General features: G+C 40.0%; 1 protein-coding gene across 1 annotated transcript; it reads left to right on the forward strand.

Moving 5' to 3' along the window:
- Positions 1-266: 266 nt before the first annotated feature.
- PWP2 (PWP2 small subunit processome component) lies at positions 267-18,854 on the forward strand. The gene is made up of 21 exons (XM_069872672.1): positions 267-290; positions 392-504; positions 1,310-1,404; positions 1,769-1,868; positions 2,937-3,080; positions 3,488-3,623; positions 4,128-4,345; positions 5,560-5,703; positions 6,429-6,499; positions 6,603-6,739; positions 8,136-8,284; positions 8,908-9,055; positions 10,180-10,330; positions 10,678-10,858; positions 12,309-12,456; positions 13,602-13,710; positions 14,029-14,094; positions 14,451-14,669; positions 16,617-16,767; positions 17,825-17,899; positions 18,070-18,854. The coding sequence occupies exons 1-21, from the start codon at positions 273-275 to the stop codon at positions 18,227-18,229; spliced, it is 2,733 nt and encodes a 910-aa protein (XP_069728773.1). The 5' UTR covers positions 267-272; the 3' UTR covers positions 18,230-18,854.
- Positions 18,855-20,222: the final 1,368 nt, after the last annotated feature.

The raw sequence follows: 20,222 nt of genomic DNA on the forward strand, positions 1-20,222 counted from the left end.
CTCCCGCCGGGGCTCCCGGGGAGCTGCCAGGGGCGCGGGCCCCGCCCGCCAACCCGCCTCAGCGGCGCAGGCCCCGCCCACCCAGACGCCTCAGCGGCGCAGGCCCCGCCCACCCAGACGCCTCAGCGGCGCAGGCCCCGCCTACCCGACCGAGCAGCGCAGGCTCCGCCTTCCGTCCCGCCTCCTCCGCGCACGCATGCGCCGCTCCGCCCCGCGTCAGCCTCTGCCGTTCCGCGCGCCGCTCACGTGTGGGCGCCGCTGCCGCCACCGCCATGAAGTTCGCGTACCGGGTGAGCGCTCGGCGGGGCAGGCCCTGCTCCCCCTGCCCTCCCTGCCTTCCCCCCCAACCCCTTCCCCTGCTAACCCGGCCTCCGCTTCCCTCCCGCCGCAGTTCTCCGGGCTGCTCGGCACCGTGTACCGCCGCGGGAACCTCAGCTTCACCCGCGACGGCAGCGCCCTCGTCAGCCCCGTGGGCAACAGGATCTCCGTCTTCGACCTGAAGAAGTAAGCGAGGCCCCCGGGACCGGGAGCACATACTGCTGCAGAAAGCGTCATGCCTGTGGCTAAAGCTAAAATACAGTTAAATTTCACCTCAGTAACTACATGTTTTGACTGTGCCTGCCGGCCCCTGCCCGCGGTGGTGGTGGGGGGGGGGATGGCTGCAGAGCCACAGGGAGGTGCCTGCTGCTGCCAGAAAGGATTTTGGGGGAGAATAAAGCTCACAGGGCCTTGTGGAACCGAGTTAGGGCAGCTGGCACGGGCCGGGGCTCGCATGAGGTGCTGGCATTCCCAGAGTGTCCGGGAAAGTTTCTGGCTTAGCGTTGAAAGGTAGAAATCTGACTAGCAGGGTAACTACTGTGGTGTTGTACTGTGCAGACTTTGTGTAGTCCATTGGGAAATTACCGTAAGTAGTGGATGAAGATGTGCTTTAGAAACAAATGAAGAGAACTGTAAAATAGTTTGGGTTGGAAGGGGCTTTAAAGATCATCCAGTTCCAACCCCCCTGCCATGGGCAGGGACATCCCACTAGATCAGGCGGCCCAAGGCCCTATCCAGCCTGGCCTTGAACACCTCCAGGGATGGGGCAGCCACAGCTTCCCTGGGCAACCTGTGCCAGGGCCTCACTGCTCATGGTGAAGAAATTCTCCCTTATGTCTAGTCTAAATCTGTCCCTCTCCAGTTTGTAGCTGTTCCCCCTAGTCGTATCACTACAAGCCTTAGTGAAAAATCCCTCTCCAGCTTTTTCTTATAGGCCTATCACTTTCCTACATTCTTCTATTCAATCTACTGTTTTATATTTGTCTTCCAGTAATAAGTGTGAGACTTACCCATTGGCTACACGGCTTAATATTGTCTGCGTGGGGCTCTCTCCAGATGGAAGTCTTGCCATACTAATTGATGAAGGTACTTTCATAAAGGAGACCTTTGATTCATAAAAGAATGAAATAAACTATAGAGGAAAGTCTGTATCGCTAGATATTTAGCCTTAGTACGAATTAGAAGTGCTTATCTTTAAAAATTATGTTAGAATACCATGGTAAATTGTGTTTATTTACAGCATTTTAAAAGAGCTTTATTTACAGAATTTGGAAAGTGACTTGTAATCTCAGTTGTATTTTCTTTCTTAATAGTACTAAGCACACTGCCTTGAAAAGTTTGAGGAGGCAATTCCCAACCTGCCTTTAGGGAAAGAAACTAAGCTTGCTAGGTTTATGGTGTCTTTGGAAACTGGATTATTTCCATTATCTTTCTTTTTCTGCTTGTGCAGAGGGAGCTGCGTTGCTTGTCAGTTTGATCGGTAAATGTGTGATACATCGCTTTTTTTTTCACAAGCCGGTTCACAGTGTCAGCTTTTCCCCTGATGGCAAGTAAGTAAAATGTGCATGCTTTGGAAGAAAAACAATAGGAAGTACCCCATAAACTAGCTGTAATTATTAAGATATTCTGACCGCTCTGAGGATGTTACGTATTGATTAACATAGGAAAAATTTTGAGCTGATCACAGTCACTTTATTTGTAAAGTTGAGAAGGCAAAGAAAGAGGAAAAGCAAAGCCTTGGAAACAGTTACTATAGCTGGAAAGTTGCCTGACAGATATTGTCTGCCTGTGGTGGAACTCTTAGACACACAAAAGATTTTCTGTGTCTTAACTGTTCTTAAGTATTGTAGGTAAGACGAAAGAGCCCATATGATGGACAGTCAGTGCTGCAGAGTTGCATAATGGCACATGTAGCGGTGCGCTTTTACTGCTGACTTGGATTAGTCCAAGACCTGTGCTCTACTGAATGAGGCAGTTCTCTGAATGGAATGCTTGTGTGAAACGCATCCCTTGCGTTTTAATTGCATGATCATAGATCCAAAGTGTGATGACATAAATGTTAGAAGCATCAGAAGGGTGAGAGGAAAAGGCGTGGAGCTCCCCTTTTGGCAGCATTCCTCAGTTGGATTGGCCTAAAGTGATTGTGACTGAGTTTTTGTTTGAAAGTTGGAGTCACAGTTCTGTGTTAGGGAATTATAGCAGCACCAGGACCATATTGAAAGGTATGTGTTACAGGGAAGCAGATGCTTTGTGTTTGTGAGAATGAACACTATATGGGGGTGAAGAGTGGTTGAAATAGAATATCGTATTTTGAATGTTTGAACTTTTTCTTCCTTTGTGAGAATTAAGAGAGTAAATATTTTATTTTTCAACTTAAGTGATTTTTACTAAAGGTTCTGTGTCTTGTAATTAATAAAGTATACCTGTATTCATGAAGTTGGAGATAATATCAATCTGCAGATGATTTTTTGTTTCTGATTTGAAAACAATCCATATTGCTTCAGTAATGCAGAAAACTTTTTAACATTGTTTTGTTGTGTTGTATTGCAGACCGTACTGAATAATTGTTTGCTTTAACAGCTTTGTGTACAGTTACACTTTTTTCTCTCGTATGTCAGGAAATTTGTGATTACAAAAGACAACGTTGCTCTCATGTACCATGCTCCCGGGAGGAAACGAGAATTTAATGCATTTGTTCTGGACAAAACTTACTATGGTCCATATGACGAAACAACTTGTATCGACTGGACTGATGATTCCAAGTGAGTTGTTCAACTGCCTACCGGCTCACATTGTTAATTTGCTGCTCTGAAGAATTGTAATAGTTCTGAAAACTTTTTGTCTTGTCTCTTTTTCAAACTATCTTGAGTTTAAAAAAAGTCATAATTAGGCAGAATAGAAAGTATAAGATATGCATGTCTTAGAGATCAACAGTGCATTCATAGTTGAAAATAGTTATTCATAAAAGGAACATGTGAATGTGAGCATGGTTTTGAATGTATTTAATCCCATCTACCTTTGCTAGAGTTGTCAGCCTCAGTTTACAGCTCTGTTGTCTGTAAAATTACTTTTAAAGTACTGACTGGTGTCTTCTTGTTCAGAATGTTCTCCACCCAGTGAAGAGTTTTGCAGATCAGTGTTCTAATTCAAATTGCCTTTTCTTTTGTAGATGTTTTGCGGTGGGGAGCAAGGACATGTCTACATGGGTGTTTGGAGCAGAACGATGGGCAAACTTGATCTACTATTCTCTTGGAGGGCATAAGGATGTAATAGTAGCCTGCTTCTTTGAAGAGAACAGTCTAGATGTATGTATAATCACACAGCATTCTTGAATTTTAATATTAAAATGATTGATGCAGAGTCTTATTTTTAGGTGAGGATGCTGACTATTTAGTTAGTATCTCAGAATTTAGAAAATGCGGAAGTAATATGTCTCTCTTTTGCCGTGGTTGGGAGTTTACAATTCTGTGAACATTTGAAGAAGTAAACTTTAGAAGGATAGGGAATTACTTGAAATTACCCCACAAAAAAAAGTTATAAATTTAAATACAAAATATTAATTAGCTGTTAATGCCTACTGAAAATCAGATTGCTTTCGTCTTTTAAAAAACCATCAGAGAGCAGGTAAATTACCAGTGAACCTTCCAGATCAAAGCACTTTGAATTCTAGACAACTAAGTAATATATTATCCTAATAACAGAGTACAGAGTTGCTTAACTCTTCTGCAATTCTGTGTTCATATCATGACTGCAGAGTGCAAAACTTAGGTATTGCACCATGATCGTATGTCTATGTGTTTGTATTCTAGCTGTACACAATTAGCCAGGATGCAGCTCTCTGTGTGTGGCAGTGTGATACAGAGCTCGATGGTTTGAAGCCCATGCCCCCTAAAGATGCAGCTAAGGAAGATAATGGAGAAAAAGATGAAGAGTTTCTTGAAGAGCCAAAAGGTGAAGAAATTCGTGGAAAAGCCAATCCAAGTGAAAAAGAATCTAGAAATAAGGTTAAATATTCACGTGTTGCAAAGTAAGTGATTTTCATTTTTCTGAAGTTAAGAGGTTTTTATGGGGATTTACTATATTGGGTTTTTTTTTTCACTATTTATCATTCAGAGCAGTATAAACTCTGCCTAAGGTTTAATAAGTTACTGTAGATGCCATTTAAAATAGTTTTGATAGAACACCTGTTTGTCTTACCTTGACTATATGGAGGGTGTTTCCCTTCATGTTCAGAATGTCCTACAAGTTAGTGTAATTTTAATAATATTAGAAATGCTGACTTATGGTGTATGTTTTAGAGTTTGAAACTCAGACAAGTGTAAGGAGATCATCAGTACAATACCCTGTAAGTATAGAGACTTTCAACTCTTGCTAGAGAAATTGTATGATTTCGAAAGGTCACAGCAATGTTTGGTAAAGATTGCTCATCAGTCTCTTTACTAAACTACTTGTAGATGCCTTCCTGATTGATCTCCCTAGTTGTCCACATCAAAGGAGAAGAATAATCTGGTTTTAAGATAGTTGCAGCATTTGTCTTTGCTTAGGATAGTGTTCATAGCTGATTTCTTTGGTTAGTGAACTGAGTAAGAAGTGGGATGCATGTAGGGGCCAATGGGAGCACGTGACATCAAGCTTTCTCGGTTTCTCTGACCGTAAAGGAAGTGTAAAGAGAGTACCCTACAGCACCTCAGGTTGGAATTAGCCTTGGGGAACATCACATCCAAACTGAAGGAATTTGGAGTATACAACTGTTGGATAATGTCCAAATGTCATACTTACCTGTTTGGTTCCAGTAAGGGTTATAGCTACAAAGAAACTGAGAAAGCATCCTTCACCAGGTGTATAACATTTATGAATATTGCCTTGGTTCCTTTCTCTTTAAGAGAGCTCATATATATAGAAGGATAACCAGTGAATTCATGAGTCACTCATTGACATTAGATGCTCAAAAGGAAATGCTCAGTGCAGTTCTGCTGAGGTTAACTTTTAATCTCTTTCATTGCATGTAATCAAGTGTCACTTCTGATAATCAGATCACTGTAGCAGCTGTAAAGAAAGGAAGAAAACTGGCTTTCACTAGCTGTGTAAAGAACATATATTTAGCAATTCCTGGAGCTACTGCTTTTTAGTTTTATTGTGGGATACCTTGATCAAAATACTTGACTTATAATGAAATGCAGCTATAACAGCTTATTTTTCTTTCATGTTGTTTGTGGCTTTTTCTTACTTCTTTGATACTAGGTATTTTTTCAATAAAGAGGGAGATTTTAATAACCTGACATCTGCAGCTTATCACAAGAAAACACACCTTTTAGTCACTGGTTTTGCTTCTGGAATCTTTCACCTCCATGAACTTCCAGATTTCAATCTGATCCATTCATTGAGGTGAGTTATGGGATTGTGGTTGTTTTCTCATTTGGTTTTGTGTGTGTGGAGGGAAGGGCATTTTTTATTTGTTTGACTGAGAGCACACCATGTTTAGTAGTGAAGGATGAATAATCACAGCACAATAATCTTAAACATGAGTATCTATTTAGATTTATAGTTTCTGGAAAGGGAGAATCATAGGCTTAAAACACCACACAACTCCATTCCATAGCTTATTATGCACAAGTGAGGTCTGAATGTGTAGCTCCTGAGTAGTTAGCTGCTGTTCATAGGTTTCTTTAGTGGTTAGGACTTCATGTTGTCTGTTTCCTTGTAGGAAAGTATCTGAAAAAAAGGAAGTTCAGCATGTGTAAAATTATCTGTAGATTTTCTCTACTTTGAAAAAAAGCCAAACAAAGACTACAGTTCTTTTCCATTGGTGTATGATGCTGGCTAAAGAATGCATAATTTCCCTGTACAGAAAGTTGTTGGTTTTTTTTCTTGAATGTGGGGAGTTCTCCTGTGTGCTGGCAAGTATGCCTTTGGGATATACACACTCTTATCATCATTCCAAATAAGGAAGTATTGTCTGTCTGAAGTTTTTGATGCAACAGTGATACACAAATTCAGTAAGGTAATTGACGAACCTGTTTGAACAGAGGAAAGAAACCGTAGATTTGAAGTTCTGTTACACAAGGCATGAAAACACAAGGTTGTTTACTGGGTAATTCTCTTTGTTTCAGTATTTCAGACCAAAGGATAGCTTCTATTTCTATCAACTGTACTGGTGACTGGATAGCTTTTGGATGTTCAGGTCTGTAAACTGTTTTCGTCTGTGTGTGTTTTTTGTGGCTTGCATTTGCAGAGCCTCATAGTTGTATTCATAATTCTGGTTAATTCTTTTTGTGTGTTTATAGGTTTGGGTCAGCTCCTGGTGTGGGAATGGCAAAGCGAGTCCTATGTGCTGAAGCAGCAAGGACATTTCAACAGCATGGTTTCCTTAGCGTATTCTCCAGATGGACAGTACATAGTGACTGGAGGGGAGGATGGGAAAGTAAGTGGTGCAGTATCACTGAAATATGAAATGAAGTCTGAATAACATAGTAAGCAGCTTGAATTTCTGTTTTATGTAAAAGCTCTGTTACTGTAACTGATACATATTAATATAAAGTAATAATGTTTTGTCCTTACTTAAATGTTTTAACTTTTCTCTCTAGAGCATTTTTTTATCAGCTATTATTGGTATCCTCTGCAAATTGCGTGGCTTATGCAAGTTAACAGATTATTTTTTTTAATAATAATTGCAGTCACCATAAGCATAAAAAGATGTAGTTCATCAGATGTGTGTGTATGATGGTTCCTGGATGCTTTGGGATGAATGATTGTCAGCAAATTCATGCCCTTTTAATAAGTGATTTTGATGCAAATTTCATTTCAAATTATTTATATAAGTGCAATTTCTAAACAGGTTTTTCTGAAACGTACCACTACAGAAGCTTGCTGTTTAAAAGGAAAATTAGCTTCTCGTGGTTGACTTGTGTTAAAATGGTAGGCTGGGTGTACATGTAGTTTGGGGGGTTTTAGAGGATTTTTTTTGAGTAATTCTGCAACCTCTTGGACATAAATGAGATGAATATAGTATCTTGTTTCCTGTCAAAACTTCTGAATATCAGTTTCTGAGACCTGCCAGTTGATGGTTTCTGCCATTCAGATTTAAAATTGACCAAAACCCGGAAGTCTCAAACTGTAGATAGCTACTATGGATAGCTAAACACCTAATGTTTTTGCTCAGAAAAAGGGATTGAATTGACACTTCACTTGTAACTTCTGGGATGGCTTCACAGTTGGTTTTGAATTTGAATTTGTTTGTCAGAGGATAGTCCAAAGTTCGGAAGCCTGAAATGGTTGCCAAGTGCTTTAACTTTCCTTGAAAATTAGAATCATAGAATAGTTTTGGTTGGAAGGGACCTTAGAGATCATCCAGTTCCAACCCCCTTGCCGTGGGCAAGGACACCTCCCACCAGCCCAGGCTTCCCAAGGCCCCATCCAACCTGGCCTTGAACACCTTCAGGGATGGGGCAGCCACAGCTTCCCTGGGAACCTGTGCCAGTGCCTCACCACCCTCATGGGGAGAAATTCCTGCTTATGTCTAGTCTAAATCTGCCCCTTTCCAGTTTACAGCCATTAGCTTGGTTTTAATTTTTTTGTTTGTCTCCATTTAGATTTTCATGGTGTATGTGTGGTTTCATGGTTTTAATGAGAAGCTGTGCCCTTGTTTCTCACTTGCGCAGAATTCCATACTGGTAGTACTGCAAGTCCTTTATGCTATTGCAGAGTTTCAGGACCAACTTTTCTCTATTCTTCCTTATGTTGTAAGGGAAAGCCTTCCCCTTAGGTTGCCTCTGAAATGATGGTGAATGTGCTAAGAAGGCTTTTCCTCTGTCTTGCAGGTGAAAGTGTGGAACACCTCAAGCAGCTTTTGTTTTGTCACTTTTACGGAACACAACAGTGGTGTAACGGCTGTAACTTTTACTTCCACTGGCTATGTCATTTTGAGTGCTTCCCTAGATGGAACAGTGCGTGCATTTGATCTGCACAGGTAACTATAAAAGCTTGTGTGTCTCATTTAGTCTTAAGCTTTTATCCTCAAAAATACAGCAAACTGTTGATTGCTTGTTTCAAGTTGATGCTGCCCAAATGTGAGTACTACTTTATTCATTTTTGGTTCAGCCTTTCATTCAAATTAAGATAGTAACTAGAAATCCTGTCACTGCATCGGTTCCTGTGAAGGAAATTCTGGAAGGACTTTTCTCAGAGAAGCCAGAAATCCAGCAAGGTCATTCTCTGGCTCTACTATTCCAATGGGGAGAATAGTCTGTCTAACAGAATGTTTCCTGCAATTTCAGCCATTATGATACAACTGTGTACAGTACTGGATGTGTAAACAAGCCCCTGTTTTCTAAAGAATGAACATAAGCCATGTAATAGAAAGCTCTTCTGTTCGTTTATTTTTGGCTGTTATTTCTGCAGAGTTAGCAATACCTGTTTCGAATCTTGCAGTCATGCTGAGGCATTGTATTTAATTTTATACAAAAAATATTTTTCTTTACATGGCTTAAAAGGCTTTATAAGTGTGAAATTAAATCCTTTTAAATACCTTCATAAACACACGTTTAAATCGACCTAAAATGTTCTCATAATTTATTTTCACATTTACAACAGATACCGCAATTTCCGTACCTTTACATCTCCACGACCAACTCAGTTCTCTTGTTTAGCTGTGGACTCCAGTGGTGAGATCGTGTCAGCTGGTTCCCAGGATTCCTTTGAAATATTCATCTGGTCAATGCAGAGTGGGAGGCTGCTAGATGTAAGGACCTACAATGTTGGAGGGCGTGAATGTAACGCTAATATAGATTGTGATGCTACTAAGTAACTTCAGGATTAGTCGGAGGGTTTTAATACAAAATGAAGTGTTTTGTTGAATTGAAGCTACACTGTCTTACTCTGAGCAATTTTTTATTTGTTGCATGGAGGCTGTACTGTATTTGCGTGAGAAAGTGTTTTTATAGTTTTTGACTAATTAGCTCTTTCTGGCTTGAGCTGACACATGGGCTTGAGAGTCTCCTCCAGTAGTTGTTCAGTGGTGTTCTTTTCTATGTACATTCTGCAAGTAATGAAGAAATTGTAGACACTGTCCTAAGATTTATACAGATTTCTTAGACGGTTTTGCTGGAGCAGTGCAGAGGCATGATTTCTTGTGTAGAAGGTTTTTGTGTAGGCCAAAACTCCTATTAAGTTAAGTCCTCACTGTCTCACTGCTAGTTAGAAATGTGTTCTCTTGTGACTGGCTATAATAAAGGAGAGAGAACACTTCCGAAAAAATAAAGCTCACTTTGTTTTTTCAGTTCTTAAGCATTATGTACATCTTGTACAAGTAGATGAACTCAGCGATTCATGTATTTCATTCGGTATAGCTGTTGAATACAGATCACTAATAGTAGCTCATAGACTTGAGTGGATCTCCAGAGCTTTTGAGATTAGTTTTTTTCCTTGATTCCTTCTGAAAGGTGTAGGAATTCCCTGCCATAAAAATCTGTATTGTTCACAGTTATTATTCATGTTTTTTTCTTAAATATTTTCAGTTGCAGGACATACTGAATGCTTATAGCAGTGACTTGCATTTTCACAGTTGGTCCAATTGTTCTGATAAGCAGAGGGATGGACAAAGTGCACCGTATTCCCCAAATCTTGATCTCTAGAGAGACTATATGCAAGAGTGTCTAGCACTTCTGTGATTTTTTTAATTTAAATTCTGAAAATAAAAAGTTGAGAATCTCTGATTTGTATCATGTTACATAGTCAAAAGTGACCTCAGGCATGTGTGGACAAGTTAGTCATGGTTTCATTGTTATGCTTAGAGTTTACTGAATGCAGACTGCATGTATTCCAGTTTCTTTCACCTAATTCCATTTTATCTTTTCTTTTATTTAGATCTTATCAGGCCATGAGGGCCCCATCAGCAGTTTGTCCTTTAACCCAACAAAGTGTGTTCTAGCTAGTGCCTCTTGGGATAAAACTGTCAAGTTATGGGATATGTTAGACAGCTGGAGAACTAAGGAGACACTAATACTGAACTCTGATGGTAACCTTTATTTCATTTTATATCAAATTAAAAATACTAGCAAAAATATTTCAAGAGTGACAGAACATGTCAGATAGAGACTCGCTCGTTCTTGGTAAGGAAAATCAAAAGTTGAGATAGTTCTCTGTAGTACTTAATTAACAGTGCAAGAAATATTTTTCTATTTAATACTAGCTTTAGCTTTATAATTAGTTTAACACTTGTATGTTGTCCAGGTAAAATGTACAGTCATACTTGCTACTGTTAAGCTTCTTCTGTTAGTTAAGATAAGATCCTAGAAAAATACAGGGTATTACCTTACAAAAAGGTCTGACTGCATTTTTAACTGTTAATTAAATTCTTTGCAGTTCTTGTTGTTGCTTTCCGTCCTGATGGCAAGGAGCTTGCAGTTGCTGCTTTGAATGGACAGATAACATTTTGGGATCATGAAAATGGAGTGCAGACTGGCTCAATTGAGGGGAGACATGATCTTCAGATGGGAAGGAAGGAGCTTGATCAAATTACTGCCAAGCAAGCAGCCAAGGGAAAGTAAGTAAATGAACTTGAAGTGAAAAGAGGGTGCCACGATGGCATTTGCTTTGAATTGTTTCTTTCCATTTGTTTTTTATGTGAGGATTTCGGAGTGCATCTGCTGTCCAAATATTTTGGTTCTGATGTTGAATTTTAAGACTGCCTGAGTTGATATCTGCATGGATCCCTTTTGTCTTTTGCTGTAAGCAATGTCATTCTGAGCATCTGTTCTTCTTCATCCATTTTAAATGCAGGTTACCAGCGTATAATCATAGAATAGTTTGGGTTGGATGGAACCTTAATGATCATCCAGTTCCAACACCCCTACCATGGGCAGGGACACCTTCCAGCAGGCTGCCCAAGGGCCCATCCAGCCTGGCCTTGAACGCTTCCAGGGATGGGGCATCCACAGCTTCCCCAGGCAACCTGTGCCAATGCCTCACCACCTTTATTAGAAAGAAATTCTTCATGATGTCTAATCTAAATTTTTCCCTCTCAAATTTAAAGCCATTCCCCCTTGTCCTATCACTACATGCCCTTGTAAAAATTCCCTCCACGGCTTTCCTGTAGCCCCTTCAAGTACTGGAAGGCCACTGTAAGATGTCCCTACAGCCTTCTCTTCTCCAGGTTGAACAACCCAACTCTCTCAACTTGTTGTCATATGTGGGAGGTTCTCCCACCCTCTGGTCATATTTGTGGCCCTCCTCTGGACTTGCTTTAACAGATCCATGTCTTTCCTGAGCTGAGGACTCCAGAACTGAACACAGTACTCCAGGTGGGGTCTCACGACCCCATAATATTAAGCTGCTTATGAGAAGTAGTTCGTTGGACAAATGTTATAGATATTTGAGTGGATAACTTGTTATGTAGCTACTGGTGTGTAATTTTTTTTAAAAAAAATAAATACGCTGAGAGTTTATTGCACGTTACTAATGCATGTGAAGTAATGTTTAAAGAGAAGCTGAGTTAGTATGCTGTCAAAAAGCATGACATAAAAGTAATGTGTTCCATTCTCTTTTTCCCTTGAGCCCCTCTTTTTTCTTCACGTTGCTCCCCTTTAAAACAAAATGAAAAAAGAAATAACTTTTTTTTCTTGGGAAAAAAAAGTATGTTTTTGGTTATGAGTTCTCAACCATCTTTTTAAAAAATGCCATGGTATTTGTTCTTCTCTAGCTCGTCTGTTCTTTGTGTGCTGTGTAGGGTGTAGTCGAGAGCTCATTCATTGAGCTGTGACTCATTCAGAAGTATAGAAGTACTTCAAAAAGCTGTTGAAGTTCTAAATTGTTTGTGATTCATAGTTAAGCACCAAGTATTTGTTTGAGGTAAACATTTTTGTGTATTAAGTACATCCACTGTGAATGAAGACCTCATCTATTTCCATGGTGTGGTCTGTGTCTTCACACTGTACCCATGTGTTTTAGCTTGGATGTAGCAGTGAAATTAACTCCTTTCTCTCTTTCTTTACCAGGTCTTTTACTACTCTGTGTTACTCGGCAGATGGTCAGTCTATTTTGGCAGGTGGATTGTCAAAATTTGTCTGTATATATAACGTGAAGGAACAGATTCTTATGAAAAAATTCGAAATCTCATGCAACTTTTCTTTAGATGCAATGGAGGTATGTGATGCCAGGAGTTAGTTTTTCTCATTTCGCCTCCTGACCCCCAAGACTTTGGTTTTGGTGTTACATCTTGTTTAAGTGGGATTCATGAATGTTTTGTTAAGCATGGTTTCATTTTTCCTAGTTTTGTGCAGGAGTAGGGTAAGGAAATACTCCTCAGAAAACAAAATTGCTTCATAATATTCAGCTAACTGAAGTCTTGTCAGATTGCAATGTGTTTGTATTGAATGAACAGACCTCTTACTAGGCCATTTAGCACTTAATGTAAAATTGAAGAGCAAATATGAAAATTTGTGATCAATATTTCGTTCTAAGCTAACTTCCCTTGGATGTCAGTTCCTTTTGTTAGCAGAGAAGTGAAGGATTTTGCTGTGGACACAGAAGAACATCACAGGCCTTTACAAACCTGATTTCTGGGTATTGCCGAACCCAAGATTAAGCTTTTTTTAAAAGTGAAGTCAGTGATGAAAAGCGTCAGAAGGAAAAATGCCCAGTAACCCTTGTAACATTCCCTTACCTGGAAGAATGATGATTGTTCCAGTGTTCATACCAGTCTGTATTTGACTGTGGTTCCAAATGTGCTTCTTTGACATCAGTGGTTTATGAAACAGCTTTCATTTCTCTGCTGCCCTCTTTTGTGCTACTGTGGCTCAACACATGGCTTAAAAGGATACTGGGAGTGAGCCAGCTGGAAAAGAATCCTGGAGGGGACAGGTTTTTAAAAATGGGGGGTTGGGAGGTCCCTAAACCATCATTTGCATAGCTCTGCCTCCACAAACCCTATATTGGCACAGTGCGGTTATGGAACCTGAAGGGGAAGGAAGAGTAGGGCTGTATCTGAGGAAATAGTACATCTCTTAAGTATAACAATAATATAATAATGCAAAACCACAGTCTAAACTGAGTTGTGCTTTTCTGAGGCCTTGAGGCTGAAGCAGCCTGATTCTTGCCTGCAGTCAGACACTATTGTCCGCTATTGCAAAATTGTCAGTTTTCTCCATTACTTTGGAGATGCTTTTGGAAGAAAGTGCACAGCAATACTCACTAGGTAATTCCTGAATGTTATGGAGAATTGTAAATCAATACAGATGTTTAAGAGGAGGTTCAGTTCGATGAATGGAATTTATATTTTTTTTTTCCAGGAGTTCATAGATCGGAGAAAAATGACAGAATTTGGCAGCATGGCTCTGATTGACGAAGGAGCTGGAGATGAAGATGGTGTTGCCATTCCTCTTCCTGGAGTAAAAAGAGGTGCGGCTTCTGGCTTTGCTGTTTTGAGGCTGGTTTTATATGGATCAAAACCTTTGATGTAAAGTCAATACTAGATAAGAACTGATCTCCTGGGTATGGAACCCAGCAGTCCTGATTTCATTTTTAAAGAGCAAAATCAGCCCTACCACTTATTTTAGCTGTAAGATCTCTTGGACATGGATGATCCCTTACTTTTCCTGTCTAACTTTGCCAGGTTTTGGCATGTTTCTCATTTTTCAGCATAACGATAACAGTGTATTTAGAATTGGTAGCCAGATGGTGAACTTCTAGTAAATCGCTTCTTAACTTCTCCTTTAGGTGACATGAGTTACCGACACTTTAAACCAGAAATAAGAGTGACTTGCCTGCGATTCTCTCCTACAGGTGAGTAGTGACAATTTATGTAATTTATTTTCCATATAGTACAAGCCAAAGTGTAAAGCATTGTAGGAGTAATGAATTACAAATGCCTTGGATGTGGTCTCTCCAGGCGTTACACGGTGCTGGTAGGATTGTAGTCTAGTTTCCTCTGTGGTGGATAACTAGGAGACGGGACTTGGCTGATAGCGGTGTGTGGTTTTTTACAAGCATTGTCATTGCCGACGGGTCCATCAACAATGCATGGTTTTCAGTCTTACCCACTTCTTGTAAGCAATGAAGAGCCATCTGTTTATCATTACTTTTCTGTTTCTACCCTAGAAAGCCAGCTCTGTTCTTAAATACTGTTACTTCTATTCTAGGACGAAGCTGGGCAGCCACTACCACAGAAGGTCTTCTTATCTATTCACTGGATGCTGGGCTAATCTTTGATCCTTTTGAGCTGGATATTGATATCACACCCAGCAATATACACAAAACACTGCGTCAGAAGGAATACACTGTGGCTATTGTTATGGCTTTCAAGCTGAATGAAAAGAAATTAATTCAGGAGGTCATAGAGGCTGTACCTAGCAATGAGGGTAAGTGGATCTTCCTTGAAATTTGACCGTTAGCAGAGATGTGTAAGCCAAATAAGTTCAAATGTAAAGGACAGAGGTTAGCTTGGGGTGAGGGTGGCAGAGTTTTAACATTGATATTTAAGGAATTTTTACTGTAGCTGAAGACTAAAAAGGAAGGGATGGTCTTTTGTAAAAAAATAGACTTTTTGGTGTTAATTTATGTTTTTAATTTTGCTGCGTGCTCATCTAGTGACTTTTCAAAATGGAATTAGGTCAGGTCTGGATATGCAGATAAAGGTTTTGGATGTCAGTTCTCAGAAGCAGCTGATATTAAGAGGGGCACAGCAAGTTTAACGTGAGTTAGCAATGTGTCTGTGTGATGAAGACAGTCAACTGGATACTGGGTTGTACTACCAAGGATATAGTCAGCAGTCTGAGGAAAGAAATTATTAGGTTTTGTCAAGCACTTTTGAGACTCCGTCAGTACTGTGCCTAGTTTGAGCTTACCAGTACAAGAAAGAGATTGATACTCTGGAGGTTCTGGTGGAGGGCTTGGAAAAATGGTTGGAGAGCTGGGGTGCATGACAGCTGAGAGGTGGCTTAAGAAAGATGGGTTTGTTTAGTCTGTAAAAGAGGAGGGGGATATTTTGATTGTTTTGAAGTGCCTAAGGGGATGTTAAGAAAAAAAGGCAGAAACCGGACTTGGAGTTGCACGGTGATGTGACAAGAGGCAACAGAGCTCTTGCAGCATGGGAAATTCCAAATAGATATTAAAACCAATAATATGTTGGGGGTAGTCAAACAGTGCAGCAGGTTGGCAAGGGAGGTAGTGGAGTCTCCATTCTTGGAAGTGTTCAGCCCTCAACTGGATAAAGTTGTGTGCTGGCTGCTCTAAACTAGTCTTATTTCGGACAGCCAAAATTTGGAGCAACTCTGAAACTGATGGGTTTTGTTCCTTTAGTTATAGTATTTGTGAAATTCAGCCCTCTAAACAAATGTAAATATGGCCTTTATAGGGGCTTGTGTTCACACAAACCAAAGAGATTATTAATTAAGTGCCAAGCTCTTCTTAACAAGACAGATACTTTCACAATTGTGACACGTTAGAAACAAAAGAAACAGGTAAGATGTCACTCAGCTTTGGAGGACATTTACTGAAGTAATTCTTTAGCACCTGTTCCATCAATTTTAACTAATATGTACTTTCATTAGCTATATATGGTAGACACAACCTTAAAAATAACCTTTCAGTCATGTATTTTACTTAACTTCATAACTCCATTAACAGTTCTGTCATAGTAACTCTAAAGTATATTTTTGTACCTTTACCTCACTGTTGTTGTCCCAGTAAAAAGTACTTATTTCCTTCCAGTGTTTCACATGTAGCAAATAGAAATTCCTCTGGTCACAGCATGCTCGAGTCTTATATATATATAGTTATTATATATATAATGAGGTCATCACAGTTACATGTGAGATTATTTGAATGCTTAGAAGTCATGCTTCTTTGTGCTGTGCAGATGTTAACAGCATTCAGACACTTCTGTGAGCAGGAAACTTTGGTTCTGATTATTATCCCTGACTTGTTACACTGAACACAGAAAATTGTACAAAGTCAGTAGAAATAAGACTTCAATAAAGACTAGTTACACTGAAAGGAGGAAAGAGTGGAAGAAAAAGTTCTGAAGGAAAGATGATGGGCAGAGTATTCTGGTAGGAGGAAGAACTTGGGGAGCAGGGGAGCTAAGTTCTTGCTTTTAAATACAGTAGTGATTGGAAGGCCTAAAGAGGAAAGACTTGGCTCTTGAGAGACTGGTAGTGTACTCTGAAGCACAATATTAAATATCAAGTGGTTGCCAGGATGATGCCTTCCCCTCTTTCCCTATGTGCTTTACTATGGTCTCTTTCATGTTATTCTGAGTAGTAGTTAAACTGTGATATCTGTGGGCTTTTTTCTTTTTTGCACAGTTGATGTCGTGTGCACATCACTTCCAGACCTGTACGTAGAGAAAGTATTGGAGTTCCTGGCCTCTGCTTTCGAGACGTCTTGTCATTTAGAGTTCTATCTTATTTGGGCTCATAAGTTACTCATGCTGCATGGGCAGAAACTGAAAACAAGGTGAGATCTCATGGAAGTCAAAAAGCTGACAAGCATTTTAAAATACCTTTCAGTTTGAGGTTTTTAGTTAACAGTGACATTCTAGATAGATGCATATACAACAATTAAAACTGCATAATTTACATTTATCACACGTATATTTAATAAATCTTAAATATTTACATTTATTCATAAAATTTACATGTTAATTTAATACAACTAACAAGGTAGAATTTGAATGCGTTGTGGGATTTGTAAGGATAAATTGCAAAAACATTTTTAATATATATAACAGGTAAAACTGCATAGCTTGGTTATCCCATAAATGTATAATTATTTCAAGAGAGATACAGAATCTTGGAAGTGGTGTTTAGAAACAATTAAGTATATTAGGTATAACTGAGAGATTAAGTGCATTTTGTAGACTTAGCTTGTGATTAAAGCATGGACTTTTTGGCTTGTTAGTGTTCTGCTTTCCTACACAGTTCTTTACAACTACACGTACCTTCCATGTGAATTATGTTCAGCCCACCCATAGTATTGAGTTTATAAATTTTTGGGAAGAAAAATAGGCAAATTTACAAATGTAAAATAGGCTAAGCAAGAGGTGGTCTGAGAGGGAATCTTCCAGGTTAAACAAATAGTGTGTTTTACAGCTATTTCCTTACTTCAGCAATGTTTTAGTTGTGACTAGAAATGAAATTAATGGAACAAATTTTCTCCTTTTGTTGCTGATAAAGTAGAAGAGGACAACTTAAAACAAACTCATCCTTGTTTAGAAAGTATCGTGATAGTGGGATGGAAATGTCATCATTACAGCAAGCAGCATTAGTTCCTGAAGCTGCAGTTTGACATTAGAAAAAAATATTCTCTGGCAGTAATATGCACTGGTATTGAGTAAAATCATTGAGGGCAAAGTCAAAAGCAAAAGGCTTTTGTTTATTTAGCGTTAACTTAAAATGCTAATGTTTAAAAGTTACCATGTATGCTTGTTAAAATTTTGAGAATATAGAGAAGTTCTAGATTTTCATATGCAATTACAAAGTGTGCTGCAAGTTGCATGTTTTCTGTGTTCAAGGTCAGTGAAGCTGCTCCCTGTGATTCAGTTCCTTCAGAAAAGCATCCAACGTCATTTTGAAGATGTTTCCAAACTGTATGTATTGTTACATTTAAAAGTTTAAATCAAAACCCTCCACAAAAGTGTGGAGTAATTTAAGGGATGGTAGTGTGGTATTAGAACTTTGGAGATGGTCTTTTAGAGATGTTCTTCCTGTAGCAAGAAATTAAATCTTGTTTCCAACATCTTGCTATTTATTTTTACAGCTGCGAATGGAATATCTACAATATTAAATATGCATTGGCCATTTCACAACAGCGAGGCATGAAACGTCTGGCAGAAGAAACATCAGTAGATGAAGACAACTTGGATTCTGACAGCGATTATTTTATGCAAGAAGTTCATAAAGACGATCTTAGTTCCTAGTTACTATTTGTGGGAGGGAGAAAACCTAAGCAAAATAATTCTATGCAGTGATATTCACTGAGAATGAGTGGCCCTCATAGTGGCATATTTTAACTCTTTTTAACAACATGGATGGAGTTAAATGTGAGTTATAGAAGTTGCGGGGGGAAATGTCTGGAAACTGCTAACTCAATGATCTAATTAAACTGTATGAGAAAATGTTACAAATGTGGTCTTTTTTCTCATGAAAACCCTTTGTTGAGTTATTCTTCTAAAAAGTTCTTATTAACATATGAACGTCAGAAACTTTTAGTTTCCTTGGTTTTGTGAATTGGCATGAGAATTGTCTAATAACAACAGCAAGGTCCTGAACAGAAAGAACTATGCTCGTGGTTATAACGCTTTAAAGCCACGTGTTGAAAGGGCTTTGTTAATGAAGATAACTGCAAATATTAGTAATGAGCCAGAATTGATTTTTTTTTACAGCATATTGTGTTGTTTTGGGTTTGCTTTCTGCTATGACTATTAAAAACTGTTGAATTAAAAACCGTCTAAATTATACAGCAGCCACATACAGTCAGTTTGCAGAATTTCAGTATACAAAAGAAAGATGCACTTTCTACTTAAATAAAACATTGCAAAGTGGTTTGTTCTGTTTTTCTTACAGTAAAATGTTTAAGAATATCCCCAGTTGCTGTTCTCTTGCCTCTCAGCATTTTTGTGGTCATGCCAACGTTTCAGGGTCTCGGGTGTGAAGGAGTAGCTGAGCTGGAGCAATGCTTGCAGAAGATGCTCTGTGGTGCTGTGTTAGAGTTGCTTGTCATTCTCCACCCCTCTGCCTCTTCCTACCAGCATAGAAAGTAGGCTTTCTTCCCTAAGTGGAAGGGGGCATAGGTGGGTAGCACAGGAATAAGAAAAATCTCTCTTGGGTAGAACTGAAGTGCTTAAACTAACTTGAAAAACATGATTGCCTTACCTGACATATAGCGTAGTTGTTACTTCTTCATCCATTTTACTGCTTTTCATGTACAAATTGTCTTTGCATGCTCTTCAAAGACAACGTTCGTTTCCCATACTATATAACCTGTAGCAGATGGGCTGTAATCATTCTAGAACTGTTTCAGCAATATCTTCCACAGAATCACGGGGTTGGAAAATACCCACAGGATCGAGTCCAAGCATTCCTATCAACCACTAAACCATTCCCCTGAGCACCTCATCCAGCTGTTTTTTAAATACCTCAAGTGTGACTCAGCCACCTCCCTAGGCAGCCTGTTACAGTGTCTGATGACCCTTTCGGTGAAAAATTTTTTCCTGGTATCCAGTCTGAACCTCCCTTGGCAGAGCTTGAGGCCATTCCCTCTTGCCCTGTCCCCTGTCACTTGGGAGAAGAGGCCAGCACCCTCCTCTCCACAACCTTCTTTCAGGTAGTTGTAGGGAGCAATGAGGTCACCCCTCAGCCTCCTCTTCTCCAGGCTAAACAACCCCAGCTCTCTCAGTCGCTCCTCATAAGGCCTGTTCTCCAGCCCCTTCACCAGCTTTGTTGCTCTTCTCTGGACTCGCTCCAGAGCCTCAACATCCTTCTTGTGGTGAGGGGCCCAGAACTGAACACAGGATTCGAGGAGCGGTCTCACCAGTGCCGAGTACAGAGGGAGAATAACCTCCCTGGACCTGCTGGTCACACTGTTTCTGATACAAGCCAAGATGCCATTGGCCTTCTTGGCCACCTGGGCACACTGCTGGCTCATGTTCAGTCGCTGTCAACCAGCACCCCCAGGTCCCTCTCCTCCAGGCAGCTTTCTAGACAGACTTCTCCTAGTCTGTAGCACTGCACAGGGTTGTTGTGCCCCAAGTGCAGGACCCGGCATTTGGCCTTGTTAAACCTCATCCCATTGGACTCTGCCCAGCGGTCCAGCCTGTTCAGATCCCTTTGCAGCCTCCCTGCCCCCCGGCAGACCCACACTCCCCGGCAGGGGGCGCTGCTCCCCCCGTCCCGCCCCGCCGCTCTCCCGCC

Source organism: Phaenicophaeus curvirostris, chromosome 1 (assembly GCF_032191515.1).
Source record: "Phaenicophaeus curvirostris isolate KB17595 chromosome 1, BPBGC_Pcur_1.0, whole genome shotgun sequence".
NCBI classification, from domain to species: domain Eukaryota; kingdom Metazoa; phylum Chordata; class Aves; order Cuculiformes; family Cuculidae; genus Phaenicophaeus; species Phaenicophaeus curvirostris.

Bases quoted from the DNA above. Each gene is read 5' to 3' on its own strand.
- PWP2 (XM_069872672.1), top strand. The intron at 505-1,309 runs GTAAGCGAGGCC...TTTGTCTTCCAG, and splicing joins TCCGTCTTCGACCTGAAGAA to TAATAAGTGTGAGACTTACC. The intron at 13,711-14,028 runs GTGCGGCTTCTG...CTTCTCCTTTAG, and splicing joins TCTTCCTGGAGTAAAAAGAG to GTGACATGAGTTACCGACAC.